The sequence below is a fragment of the Polistes fuscatus genome, unplaced genomic scaffold (assembly GCF_010416935.1).
Source record: "Polistes fuscatus isolate 324 unplaced genomic scaffold, CU_Pfus_HIC Scaffold2, whole genome shotgun sequence".
In the NCBI taxonomy this organism is placed as follows: Eukaryota; Metazoa; Arthropoda; class Insecta; order Hymenoptera; family Vespidae; genus Polistes; species Polistes fuscatus.
In genome coordinates this window covers 2,913,825-2,926,723 of record NW_025113096.1, presented here as the reverse complement: position 1 = coordinate 2,926,723, position 12,899 = coordinate 2,913,825, and the positions used below count along the sequence as shown (strand labels likewise).

Here is a 12,899-nt window from a genome sequence, read left to right as displayed (position 1 = left end):
AAGAAGGCAGGAAGTAAAGAGGTCATCGTGAATGAATTTACTGGTCTCCGGTAGTTAATTAGGTACTCGGTATCTACTCCCTCCCTTTTATCAGGACATTATTATGTTAAAGTAATTGAGCGATCCACAAGAAGACAAAGTTAATCTAATATTTCACGTAAACGCATTTCTTCGAGTCCAAAGTTATATTTTCTAAACCGCAACTTTATAATTTATAAGTAAGGAAGCAAGCGTAGGGATCCAAGTTTATTCTATTATTTTTTTCCTAGGTAATCTAAGAACGTCATAGTCAAAGTCTCTAAATGGATGACGTAGATAGTATTCAAAGAAATTTCAATTATCGATAGAATCGTATCGACGTAATAATCCTTTTTCATTAGTCGAATTGAAAGAGGAACGTAGTTGGTTACTTTTTTATTTTCTAAAGAAAAACTCCGTAGAAGAAGATAAATCGCGAAACGTAAGGAAAGAAGAAAGGAAGGAAGGAAGGAAGCAAGCAAGTAAGCAAGCAAGCAAGCAAGCAAGCAAGGTAAATCGTAGCTTCCTTCGTAGAGAACGAACGAGTTGCACTGTGTGTAGGGAGGACATCGGTTCTTAGGTTTGTTCGAGGCACGTTTCTCAGACAGGAAGTGGAGAAGGTAAAAATGTAAGAGAGAGGGGAGGGAACAAGGAGAAGGAAGAAGAAGAAGAAGAAGAAGAAGAAAAAGAGGATAGGAAGAGGAGGAGGAGGAGGAGGAGGAAAAAGGCCCGTAGAAAATACCAAGGAAAAATTCCAATATGCTTCGAAACTCTTGCGACCGTGCATGGAATGCATTCACGTCCTTGATTGTGCTTGGGAAGCATATTTTTCTCGTACTTCCGATATTGCAGCGAGACGCGGTCCCTGTACTCTCTTTCTCTATCTCTTTTTCTCTCTCTTCTCCCTCTTTTATAACTGCCTGCGTCACTGGTCCTTCCACTTCTCCCCTTTCCCTCTTTCATATTCTCGTCCTTCTTCAGGAACGCAAGGTGTCTCATCTTTGGAGTGTGCGTTTCTTTTCGGAAACGAACGGTACAGAGAGAGAGAGAGAGAAAGAGGAGAAAAAGGAAAAGAATATAGGGATAGTCTGGCGAAGTGAATTGTGGTTGTACCACGAAGCTACATACAAATGTTCTGTAGCTCTCAGAATCTCCTTCTGTAAGACCTCGCTTCGCCAACCGAAACGTCGACGTCGTCCCTCCCATCCCTTCGTCGTACGAAGTACGCCATCGAAGAAGGGAAATATGCTTTTCTCTATATTATGCGTACGCCTGCAGGACGTAAAAACTGTTCTGTCTGCTCGAGCGAATCACAGCTTGCGCTCGTCCGAAAGCTTGCCGCATACTTTTCTGTTATTTCCTCGAATTACTTTGGTCGGGGAAGAAACGCGTTTCTCTTCACGACATTATTTATTAAAACTCATATTTCACTTCTACATATACTATATATATATATATATTTACAATACATATAGTAGGTATTATAGGTATCTCCGAGTAGATTTATGAGTTTACTCGTAACGATCGATCGTTCTCACGATTTTATCGACCTATTGATTATTTTAGTCTTCTTCTAATATTTACGATGTTAAAGGGACGTAAAAGGAATGGGTAGTAGAGGTTTATATAACGGGTAGGAAATAACGAACGAGCGTATATATCATAGTACAGCGTTTGGGGATAACGTGCTTATTTAGAGGTTAAAGCTCCATTTGGCTTATCGACTATCCCTACTACTAAGCTTTTTTACGGGTCTATACGGTCGGCTAATGTAAAAATTGTGCGCGTTAGTTGGCAGAAAAGTTCGATGAGAACGATAACGTTAGGCCTTCTCTTTCAGGTATCGATTTCACGAGAACAACGTTCGTTCGCCGGTTGTACGAACGCCATTTGCTCGCTTTTAAATTACAGAAACGAGGGGTTAGCAGCAACGAGCGATTTACAGAATATTACGCGCAGTAAAATCACCTTGCTAGAGACATTTACCCACTCTCTCTCTCTCACTCTCTCACTCTCGTTGTCTCACTATCTTCGCGTTTAGTTGCACGCCATCTGCACTTTTCTCATTTATTCGGCGTACGTCGAGTAAATACATGAGAGACTCTAATAAAGAAAGGGGTACGAGAATATATTATTTCTTTCCACGCCTATCTCGATGTTTCTTATGATTTTGTATTATTTTCTTTATACAACAACGTGCCGTCACCCGTTTAAATACTCGATTAATGTTTCACGAGAAGATAACATCTGTTATATGTATAATATAATCGGTTTTCTTCGCGAGAAACGAGATATAGCGAGATCGTGCATCAGATCGTTTCGATCGATATGCAAGCCTTGATAACGTCGTTTCTCGGAAAGACAACCTTGAGAGTCGGATCGATCGAAAATCCTCTTTTAATCTTTTATTCTAATTCCTTTTCTCTCTTTTTTTTATCACCAGGTGATGCATCTGCCTCGCGGCAAGGTCTTAGAAATCTCCACGAGGAATTCAACAAACTCGCTGCCCTCGATAATGCCTGTGTAACGACATTCGTTCAGAATACAACAGTCGGTGCTTATCACACACACACACACTCACATCCAAAATCCGTAAGATTCGATAATATTCATCTTGAAAGTCCCAGTACGTGTACGTGGTCGACGTATTTTTTAGTAACTTGTCTCATTTCGTGCAAAAGTATTTTGGATACTTGAGAGAGAACAAATAAATACAGGATAAAAGGATAAACGTAGAAAATTGAATATCAATAAGAAAAAAGAAAAGTAAAAAAGAAATATAAGAGAGATTTAAGAGGATAATATTAGATACGCATTACCGATTTATCGAAAGAGAAACGTGTCGATTCTCTTGGTAATCAGAGCACGGATGATACTAGATTGAACGTTATCTCGATAAAATCAACTAGCGAGCTTAGCCACGCGTACCCAGTCATTGGGTACGGTAGACACTTGGCCAAAGACCAGCATCAAGATAAGCTCAGCGAGAGCTGTGGCCCAAGATGCGCAGGAACGGGTGGTGCCGTTAGTGTTGGACGACAGCTTGCTCGAGAGGCCACCAGAATCAGAAGGGGGCCGCGAAGAAGGCCCCCAGAAGGGCCTGCTGGATGGTCTAGTTTGCGAGCGACCATCGTCGCCGCCATCATCCACGTCGGTGTTGTTGTCTACGTCCCTTGATTTGGATCGAGAGAGACACGACGAGAAAGAAGAAGAAGAAGAAGAAGAAGAAGAAGAAGAAGAAGAAGTAGGAGAAGAGGAGGAAGGAAAGGGGAGGTTGGAGGAGAAAACGGAGGGAGAACTCAAAGATAGTACTGGCTCTGTTCTGAGTGCGCTGGCGGACTTTGAGTTAGAAACCGCCGACGAGAAGGAATACGCGATTCAAGTTTGTCTTTCATCACCGGACGCCCCAGTCTGCGTTCATCGAAAGAGACAAGCGGAGGAGGACTATCATCACCACCACCACCATCATCATCATCATCATTACGATAAGCAGAAGCAGAAACAACTACAACAACAGCAACAGCAACAGCCTTCTTCGAGACAAGAAAGACAGTGCCAAGACGATACGAAATCTTCGAGAATAACAACGTTGGACACCGTAGAGGTTTCTCGTGGTAGAATTTGCGAGGAAGGTAGACAGCAGAGAACCTTCTATTGCAGAAATCATCTTCATCCTCATCACCATCATCATCATCATCATCATCGTCATCAACGTCATCAAGGAGAAAGAGGTGAAGGTGGCGGCGGCGGCGGTAACGGAGGAGGAGGGCGGCCTGGAATCAATCAGAATTATCGTCTCTGTCGAGTTCATGCGCGAAGGAGAGAATTTTCGAGGGACAACAAGCAGCCAAAGGAAGAACGAACAGAGGATCGTCGAGATTTGAGACACTCGGAGGAAATCGAGTGTGCGATCATACATCTCGATCAGGATCCGATTCTTCGTCCGGTACAGGTACTCGGTTGTCCTCCTGCGGAAGGACAAGAGATTTCCTCGTTCTTAGAACCGACTGTAATTAGTGGTGTTGCTAGTGGTGGTGGTGGTGGTGGTGCTAGTGTCGTTGTCGGCTTTGGTGGTAGCGCTAGCAGTGCTCCTACCGCTGGCCCAAACGTGCCGTACGTTTACGGTGGACTTTGCGCGAGCGGAATTGCGACGGAGGGTCCTTGCTACGATCTGTACAACCCGGATAACATACGGCCGAAGAGCCGTGTCGGGAGCCGCTTCGCCAAAATCCTCGAAAGACCGAATAGCGCGGTGAAGGACGTTAATCGTAAAGTGCTGGCAATGATCCGCGTTATGACGCCTTCCTGGTCGTTACGTTTCCTCAGCGTTAGCTGCGGTTCCGTGGTCTGCGCTTGGGGACTCCTTCTGATACTCTCAGTTCTCGGTAGTGGTGCATCTCACGGTCCTGGCACCGGCATCGGCAGTTTTGGCATTGGAAGTCTTTCCGGTACTATGGACGATCTCAACACGGCCAGTTGTCCTTGGGCTTGTTCCTGTGGAGGTCAAGAGGTCGACTGTTCTCATCGAGGACTCACGCAGATACCAGGCGACCTGGGTGCTCTTCTTCCCGCCGAAAAATTGTGAGTTATTTTTACCTTACCACTTTCTCCATTTATTTTCTTTTCTTTCTCCGTTCATTTATTCAAGCTAATTGCAAGTCAGCTTCCGTGAGCACACATTCCCGTTACTTTTCCGAGCACCAAGTCCAAACAAAAGGTAACGTGCATATCCGCTGTTTCGCTCGGAAAATCTCATTTCCTTCGAATATTTAACGAAACTTTTCTTTCAGCATGGTAAATACCTCGATCGTTTATAATTAACATGTTGACCCTGAAACGTTCCAGTGAATCAGGTTAAACGTCATCATATTCTTCGTAATTCTTTCATATTCTTCTAACAATAAGTCGAAATCTCGGCGTAATAATAGTATATTGAAGCGAGTCATCGTTATAAGTGGATATATCGAGGGTCGTTCTCTCTTTGGTTATTCACGATTCATGCTGTTTGCTTTGTTGTTTGGCTCATTTCGAAAGAAAACAAAGTCTTGCTTTTATTACGGTGAAAAAGAAAAAAAAGGGGGACACAAGCTAGCTCCGAAGTGGAATATGAAAGAATGAGAGAACGATGCATACAGAATGCACTTGCTTCTACCCCGATAAGTTTCCCCTTTCGTACTCTAACATGTATGCTTCTTCTTGTTGTTCTTCTTATTCTTCTTCAAAAGGATTCGATCAAAGTATAAAATGCAATTCTAGTTTAAGTGAATGACTCGATCTCTTTTCTTTTTTTTCTTTTCCCCCACGAGCCACTTCAGTGAAGCTATCGACATAATCCAACGTCATTTACATCCCCCATTTATAGACCTTTCTTTTTCTTTTTCTAATCGTTAGAAACGGTGTAGGTTTTAAGTGACTCGACTTTTATAGTTTGTCGCGATAAAGGTGCCATAACGAGATGCATTAGGTAGTGAAAGAAAACTACAACTTGATACATCGAAAATATCTTAGCTGTTTACTGATATTTTCTCGAACGATCAAGAAACGAGAAGCAAAGAAAGAGAGTGTGTGTATGTATGTGTGTGTGCGCACCCACAGGAGAGAAGGGAAAAGAGAGGAAGGGAATGTTCATTTTACAAGTACGATGATGGGAAAATAGATATCATACGTCGTGCGTTTTAATGTCGTCTCGTGCGTATATAAGCATTTATCTTCGCGTCGATACACTTTGCTGAGCATAGTTTTAGCAGCTATGTTATAACGTTTTAACACTTTCCATACGATCGTCGCTAAAGTAAAGGCACGCGAGCATGATCCAACGAACGTTCTTTCTCCCTCTTTTTCTTTCTCTTTCTTTCTCACACTTTCTGCTTCACCTCGAGGGATTTTTTTCAGCTTACATTACTACAGCTCGTCACGAAATATTCATAGCGACGTGTACACGACGAGTTAAGGGAGGCTAAGAGAGTATGAGAGGAGTAAGAGAGAGAAAGAAAGAGAGAGTGAGAGAGAAGAGAGAGAGAGAAGTGAGACCCAGACGCTGGAAGAACGGACTAATTAAATCGGCACATTAATCTAATTGGTACAAATTACAACACAGCGATACTAGGTATCTAGATGAGCTCAACGACGGCGCGTTTAATCTCTGTTCTCTCTCTCTCTCTCTCTTTCCCTTTTTCTCTTTTCTTCACTCTTTCATCCTTGTCGTAAGATGTGTAACATCATTTTAATAAATCGATACGGTTTACAAAATCTGTCGACGTGTAAGAGAAAAATAAAAGATGAAAGACGAGGGTTGTTTAGTTGCTTCTTCTTTCTTTTTTCTTCCTTTCTTTCTTTCTTGTTTTTGATTTCTACTTTATTTTTTTGTCGTTCCTTTTCTTAAAGAGTCGTTCTTGTCGTCGTCGTCGTTCTCATCGTCGAGGGTGTCGAGGCAATTGCCGTGCGAGATCGCACGTCGATAAATCCGCGCTCGAGTATAACAGGGACCCATTAACAGTGGTCGATTAGCATTCGATTAATATGCCGTCGGCGTGCGCGACCGCGAATAATTAAATCCTCGAAATACATTAGCGCAAAGTTATTGCTGCGAACGAGAACGTACGGTGGTCCGGTCCTATCGCGATAAAAACAAAAAGTAAAAAAAGAATAAGTAGGAAGGAAGAAAGGAAGGAAGGAAGGAAGGTTGGTTGGTTGGTTGGTTGGTTCAAAGAGAAAGTTACAAAAAGTCAGTTCGAAGGATTTGAAAGAAACAAAAAAAAAAAGAAACGGGAGGGAGGACAAAATTGTCTCGTATTTTTTTCGTCAGGAATGGTAAGAAGGAGGAACTTCAACCATTAATACGTAATACCTTCTTAAGACAGATTATGCATGCTTAAACCTGATCCGAAAGGAAAACGCCCTTCTTCTTCTTCTTCTTCTCTTCGTCGTCGTCTTGGTCGTATCCACCGACGTTCTCACGTTTCAAAGGATTTGCATGCACGATTCGTCTCTTCGAATTTCGGTGAGAATCCTTCTTCGCTTTTACTCAATTTCTAAGAGAGAGAGAGAGAGAGAGGAAGAAGGAACAACAGAAGATGCTTTCGAACGTTTTCGAAAGGGGGAAAGATTAAAACCCGCTCGTGTTCGCGACGATACGAACGACACGCTAGCAATTCCATCATAAATTTGTATAATTAATGTTGCTCGAACGTTGTCTTTCTACAAGAGGAAGAAGGTATCTGTATATATGTATGTATATATATATATATATATATTATTTAACTGTGAAAGACGGATGAATTATTGCATTTACAGATTTCTATCGTCGCTTTTCATCATTGATAGTTGAAATATCGTCTCGTATTTTGGATGCAAACGAGCAATAGAAGAAGAAGGTAGAGGAGGAGGATGACTATGAAAATCTCGTCGGTTCTAATAATTATTACTGTAGACATGTTAGTTACATAAGATTTATTAATAGTGCGTTTCATTGGTAGTGAAGGGTGGGTAGCGGTGGTGGTGGTAGTGCTGGAGGTAATGGTTGTGGTAGTGGTGGTAATGGTGGTGATGGTGGTGGTGATGGTGGTGGTGGTTGTGGTTGTGGTTGACTCCGAAAGCCGAATAAGAAATATTTGTCTCTCTCAGCATGAAAATGACAGGTGTCGTTATAGAAAAAGAAATACCATTCGTTTCGGTCCGGCGCTTGGTCGTTTAGCCAAATTGATTTCCGTTCGAAAGCTCGATCGTTTGCTTCCTAGAGCATAGTAATAGAGCCAGAGAAAAGGCCTATAATGGGTTGGTTCTTCGATCACGAGGAGAACCACTGTTTGTACCTGTTCAGACCGGCCCGTTTCGTAGCCGATGCCGAGATAATGAGGGACACGAGCGTCCGGATTTCCCTCTTTGTATCTAAACCCCATCTAAATCCATCCTTTTGGGGAGAGCCAAACCAACTCGTGTTCTACATGGGATATACATTGATTGGTATTGACAACCGGTCGTCAGAAATTTTCTTAATCTATCTATCTCTCTCTCTCTTTTTCTCTCGGGATACATTTACGAGAACAACTGCTGCGTATCTAGCAGTTCGTTTTCTTTTTTCGTTCCTATTTTCTTGTTTTTTATTTTTTTTTTCCCTTTATTTTTTCTCATTCGTCTGGTAGGTAGTACGCTCGTTTATATTATATGATACTTCTCGAATCGTTCCAACAAAACAACACTTTTTTTTTCTATCGTCCTTCGATATATCTATCTATTTATAGACGCCTTGTTCTAATGAAGCTATTAGATTTACAAGCGATAACTTGAAAGGACCCGTCGCAATAACTCTTTCGAATTATATACCAAGGAGAATAGCGATTTCACTATCCCTTTTTTTGAAGATATTATTACTTCCTTTAGTTAAACTTTATTTGACTTCTTTGAACTGTTATTCGCACGTGCTGGCATAGAAATTTTATCGATCCTTAACCTAACGGTTAACTATACCCGATATGCTTTCTCGTGATAAATAATATATTTTTCTTATAGATATTTCCTGGTGTATACAATACAGAAGCTTAGTTTCGTGACTTGCCGATTAATATCTGTATGTTTATCTGGTCTAATTAATCGGAAATATTTTTTTACAAAGAGTCTTGTAAAACTGTAACGAAGGTTTTTTTACACGTCGATGATATTTTCGGTCTTTTATAGATACATTAATTATCTTTTTGTATCTTTATTTTTTTCCTTTTCTAGTGCTAGACACTTATGATTTTTCGATTAAGCTAGGCAAATAGTACTCGGCAAGCTAAACATCACTCACGACGGTAGAAACGAGTGTTTGGTCAAGGCCCGATACGATGTTTTCCCAAGTAACGTTCAGACTTTGCTCTTGTAAAGAGAGTAGAACTCGGCCCACATTCGTTACATCGACAGTTAAACGGAACAAACCCGTTGAAATGCGAGTAGATATATATATGTATATATATATCGGAATTTGTGATCTATCTTAATCTTAGAACGAGTAACCTTTTTTTTTTAACCGAAAATCTGAACTTTACAGGAAAGCAACTACTTTCTCTTTTCTCTTCTTTTCTTTCACAGTTGGTCAAGTTCGAGAAAAGTTAGACGAAAATCACGATCTATTAGCAACTTTTAAAGAAAAATCAAAGGAAGAAACGAACGAAACGAACGAACGAACTTTATTCCGGAGATAAATAATACTATGTTCGAAATCTCTTATTTTCAAAGAAGAAATTTAGAAAAGACAAAGAATAATATAGAACATCGTCTACTTGTCAAAGGAGACATATAAATTCAAAGCAAGCCTGTGGTCGTACAATAAAGTTCCGTTGCCCGAGGCTGAGAGTTCTCTTCTCGAGTATCGTTAAGTTAGAGAGAAAGAAAGACAGAGAGAGAGAGAGACAGTGAATATGACACAGTAAACTTCACTCGTGATACCAAATGTAATAAGCAGACTGTGAGCAGTTCCTTTGGTTCGCACATTAATTAGACGACGTAGTTAATTATCTTACTCGTTGGTGTTACTATTTCGTTCCAATGATTAGTCTTAATTAAACTACGTTCTTTATTTTTCTTTTCCTTTTTCTCGCCGACACATTCTCACCGTGTATTTTCTCTCTTTATTTCTTACCTATCCTTGTCTCTCGGTACTTTTATTTTTATCCTCAGAAAGCAGTCTACCATGAGAAGAAGAGAGCAACCTCGAAGTCATAGCTTCGCAACGCGTGAAATCCTGGAAGATACGTGTGTAGTCGGGTCCATTCGAATTCCTCGAGTGCAATGCGGTGATCCGCATAGTTGCCTGGCTTGGCGTGAAACTGCTGGCTGCGTTCAAACTGCACATTCGCTCCACGTGCCACGAAAATACATATGTACACCGAGACTAGCTACCAACACGGATTTGATCGTGACGGGTTGTTTTAACTAAATACGATATGTTGGTAGTACTTGTAAAAAGAAAGATAGAGAATACGAGAGATAGATAGAAAAAGAGAGAGAGAGAGATGAAAAAGCGTTATTTAGAATTAGATAGATATATGAGATTCGTTATTTCATTATTGTTACTTCGAAACTCAAAATAAACATTTTGTTTTGATAGTTCGAGTTATGTTACGTAGTTATCGTGAACGATTACTATATTCTATCTCTCACTTTCTCTCTTGTAGTTACGAACAATACATTGATTCGACTATATACCAACCTATTCCTCTTCTCTTCGTCAGCCGCAAAATCATTTACGTTGGTGCAACATTTGAGAGAGAGAATTTCTCGCGAGTAACCCTCTCGGTTAGAGTTTAATCGCATGGTTATTTGCATTACCTTACTACTGGCATATTACCGAATAGTATAGTGAGTATAGTAGTATGTAGAGAGTGTATAATGTTATACATAGTAGATATATATATATGTATACATATATATGAGAGTAGAAGAGGTGGAAGAGAAGGAAGGTTGTGAGAGTACTGGGGACGTAGTAACGTATACCTATAAGATACCACGCTATACCTAGATATTCGCAGAGGAAAGGAAGGAAGGGGGATGAACAGGGGTGAATAGGACGTTTTACTGGCGCAGAGAGAAGCGGTTCGAGTACAGTCAGCAGAGCAGAGCAGAGACCGCGAATATTTCACAGCACCTTTGGCTAAATTTCTCTCGCGTTCGACCTCGTTCATTTGGATTGCGCGTACGAGCAAAAGTTAACTCGCTCGATATGGAGCGGCGGTCGTTAGAAATTTGTGGAATGGCTGCACGAGGAGAATCATCGTCGGATGAACGTGAATTTTGCGGATGGTCGAGTACCACGAAATATTGGAAATATTTGTACATGGAAATCGGTTCGATTAGATCGAATCGAATCGAATCGAATCGAAATCGAATCGAATCGAATCGAATCAAATCTAACCGTTTTGTAAACGTTTATTTCTTTTTTGTTTTTTTTTTTTTTTTTTTTCTACAGTCTGTAGATATTTACCAGTGATAACGAAGGACCAATGAAATATGACAGGGGAGTTTAAAAAAGATGACCCCCCTAAGAGAGAGAGAAAGAGAGAGGTACCCGATGTTCCTACGGCTGTCGTTGTTTCTCAGCATAGCAATTAATCTAGGCATCGATAATTAAGTTGATGATAAACGGAGTGTCCGCATAGCGCGATTAGATTTATTATTTATAATGACACAGTGCAGGTTGCTTTGCGTAACGCGCATGCGAGTTCACGCACCGGCTTCGGACAATTAATCACCTCTCCGACAACAATTACGGCCGATTACGGTGTTGTACCTCGATCGAGATATATTGTAATTAGTATAACCGTAACGCCTTGGTCTGCCTGCTGTACCTAACACCGATACACTCAAATAACATTTGTACAGTGTGTTTAGAAAGTTTTCACCACTATATATTTCTCAATCTTATTCATTACCTCTTATCTATTTCTTTCTTTCTTTCTTTCTCTTTTTTTTTACAACCTTATTTATTATTTTTTTTTCTATCGATCGTAGATAAATTGACTACTAGATAATTTTTCTCAAGATAAATTGACTACTTCGTATAGGCGCATGGTAAATTGCACGGATATTAATGTTAATTCGTACTTGTGAGCTTTATGCTTATAAGTTATCTCATTTTTCTTATTTCTAAGTAAAGTAATTATCTTATGTTCTTTTTATCGAATAATTTGTTTTTCTTTTCTATTTCTATTTCTCTCTCTCTCTGTCTCTCTTTGTTACTTTCTTTCTTTCTTTCTTCCTTTTTTTCTTTCTTTCTATTTCTGTTTCTTTTTATTTTCTCTCCCTTTTTTCTTCCCACGAATTCTTTCGTAAAGTGTATAGAAAAACATGGTGTGTATTGTACGCAACTACACTTTCTCGTTGAATTTCACGAAACTTCCATTAGAATCTACGGCGAAGCATCGACGAAAGAACTCCGAATGGTTGTCGATACGTCTGCTAGCAACGATTTTCTACCTGGTGGACTACGGTCTATCCATTCCGATGCTGAAATTAATGGTTTTCTTTTCGCCGTGGAAGTGCGCAGGTCAAACAAAGAATTATTCTGGAGAAAGGGTTACCAACATTTTATCACATCACTCTCTTTTTTTCTCTCTCTCTCTCTCTCTTTGTTTCTCATTCTCCCTCATTCTCTTCTTCTTCACGCTTCTTTATTTTCTCGTACGGTTGTCCTACCGAGTGCTTTCCTAATGAAAAATGACTGTGATGCGTTTCCCGAGTGAACGTTGGTGTTACCTTACTCTGTTAATTTTCGTTTAAAAAATTTTTTTATGCCGTCGATGAATAAAAGAGAGAGCAGGAGAGAGACAGAGAGAGATAGAGGACAAGTAACATTCTCTGTAGATCGGTGTATGAAAGTGTGTATACGGATGGTACTTTCATTTGGTTGCTCGTTTATTAAATTCCTCTTACTTTTTTTTTTTATATCCCCTTTCTATTTTGATTCCTATTTTTAAATATATATATATATGGATATTTTTTCTACCGTCCCTTTTCACACAAAAAACAAAGTTAACGAGTCGGTCAGTCGCCGTTCGTAGTAACGTTCGAACGTTATACAACGTATCTGCAAGCGTCATAATGTTTTATTACCTAATTAAACGATAGTAAAAAGAGATAAAAAAAAAAAATAAAAAAAGAATAGAAAAAAAGCTCTGCCGGTAGAATGAAAAGGAATAACAATGGCGGAGAGAAAAATAATAGGAATAAAAAAAAAAAGGAAAAGAGGAGACAACAGCGGCTGCTGCTGCAACGGCGGCGGGTGACGTTGACGTCCAAAAGTCAAAATCACCGGACTGTTTATTTTACCTTTGTTATCTCTGCCACTTTATCGTACCTCGTCGGGTTCGTAAAGTTAAAGGGAGAGAAAGAGAGAGAGTGAGTGAGAC

General features: G+C 40.2%; 1 protein-coding gene and 1 long non-coding RNA gene across 4 annotated transcripts in view; both read left to right on the top strand.

The window, feature by feature from the left end:
• The window catches only part of LOC122516677, a 29,538-nt gene extending 26,812 nt beyond the window's left edge, over positions 1-2,726 (top strand). For both annotated transcript variants that reach the window (XR_006303645.1, XR_006303644.1), the window contains one exon: positions 2,462-2,726. This is a non-coding gene — a long non-coding RNA (uncharacterized LOC122516677). The remainder of the gene's footprint in view (positions 1-2,461) is intronic.
• Positions 2,727-2,930: 204 nt separating this feature from the next.
• Positions 2,931-12,899, top strand: part of LOC122516675 (protein slit) — a 328,162-nt gene continuing 318,193 nt past the window's right edge. For both annotated transcript variants that reach the window (XM_043634673.1, XM_043634672.1), the window contains exon 1: positions 2,931-4,599. In XM_043634673.1, the coding sequence (XP_043490608.1) occupies positions 4,301-4,599 (299 nt within the window). In that variant the 5' untranslated portion in view covers positions 2,931-4,300. The remainder of the gene's footprint in view (positions 4,600-12,899) is intronic.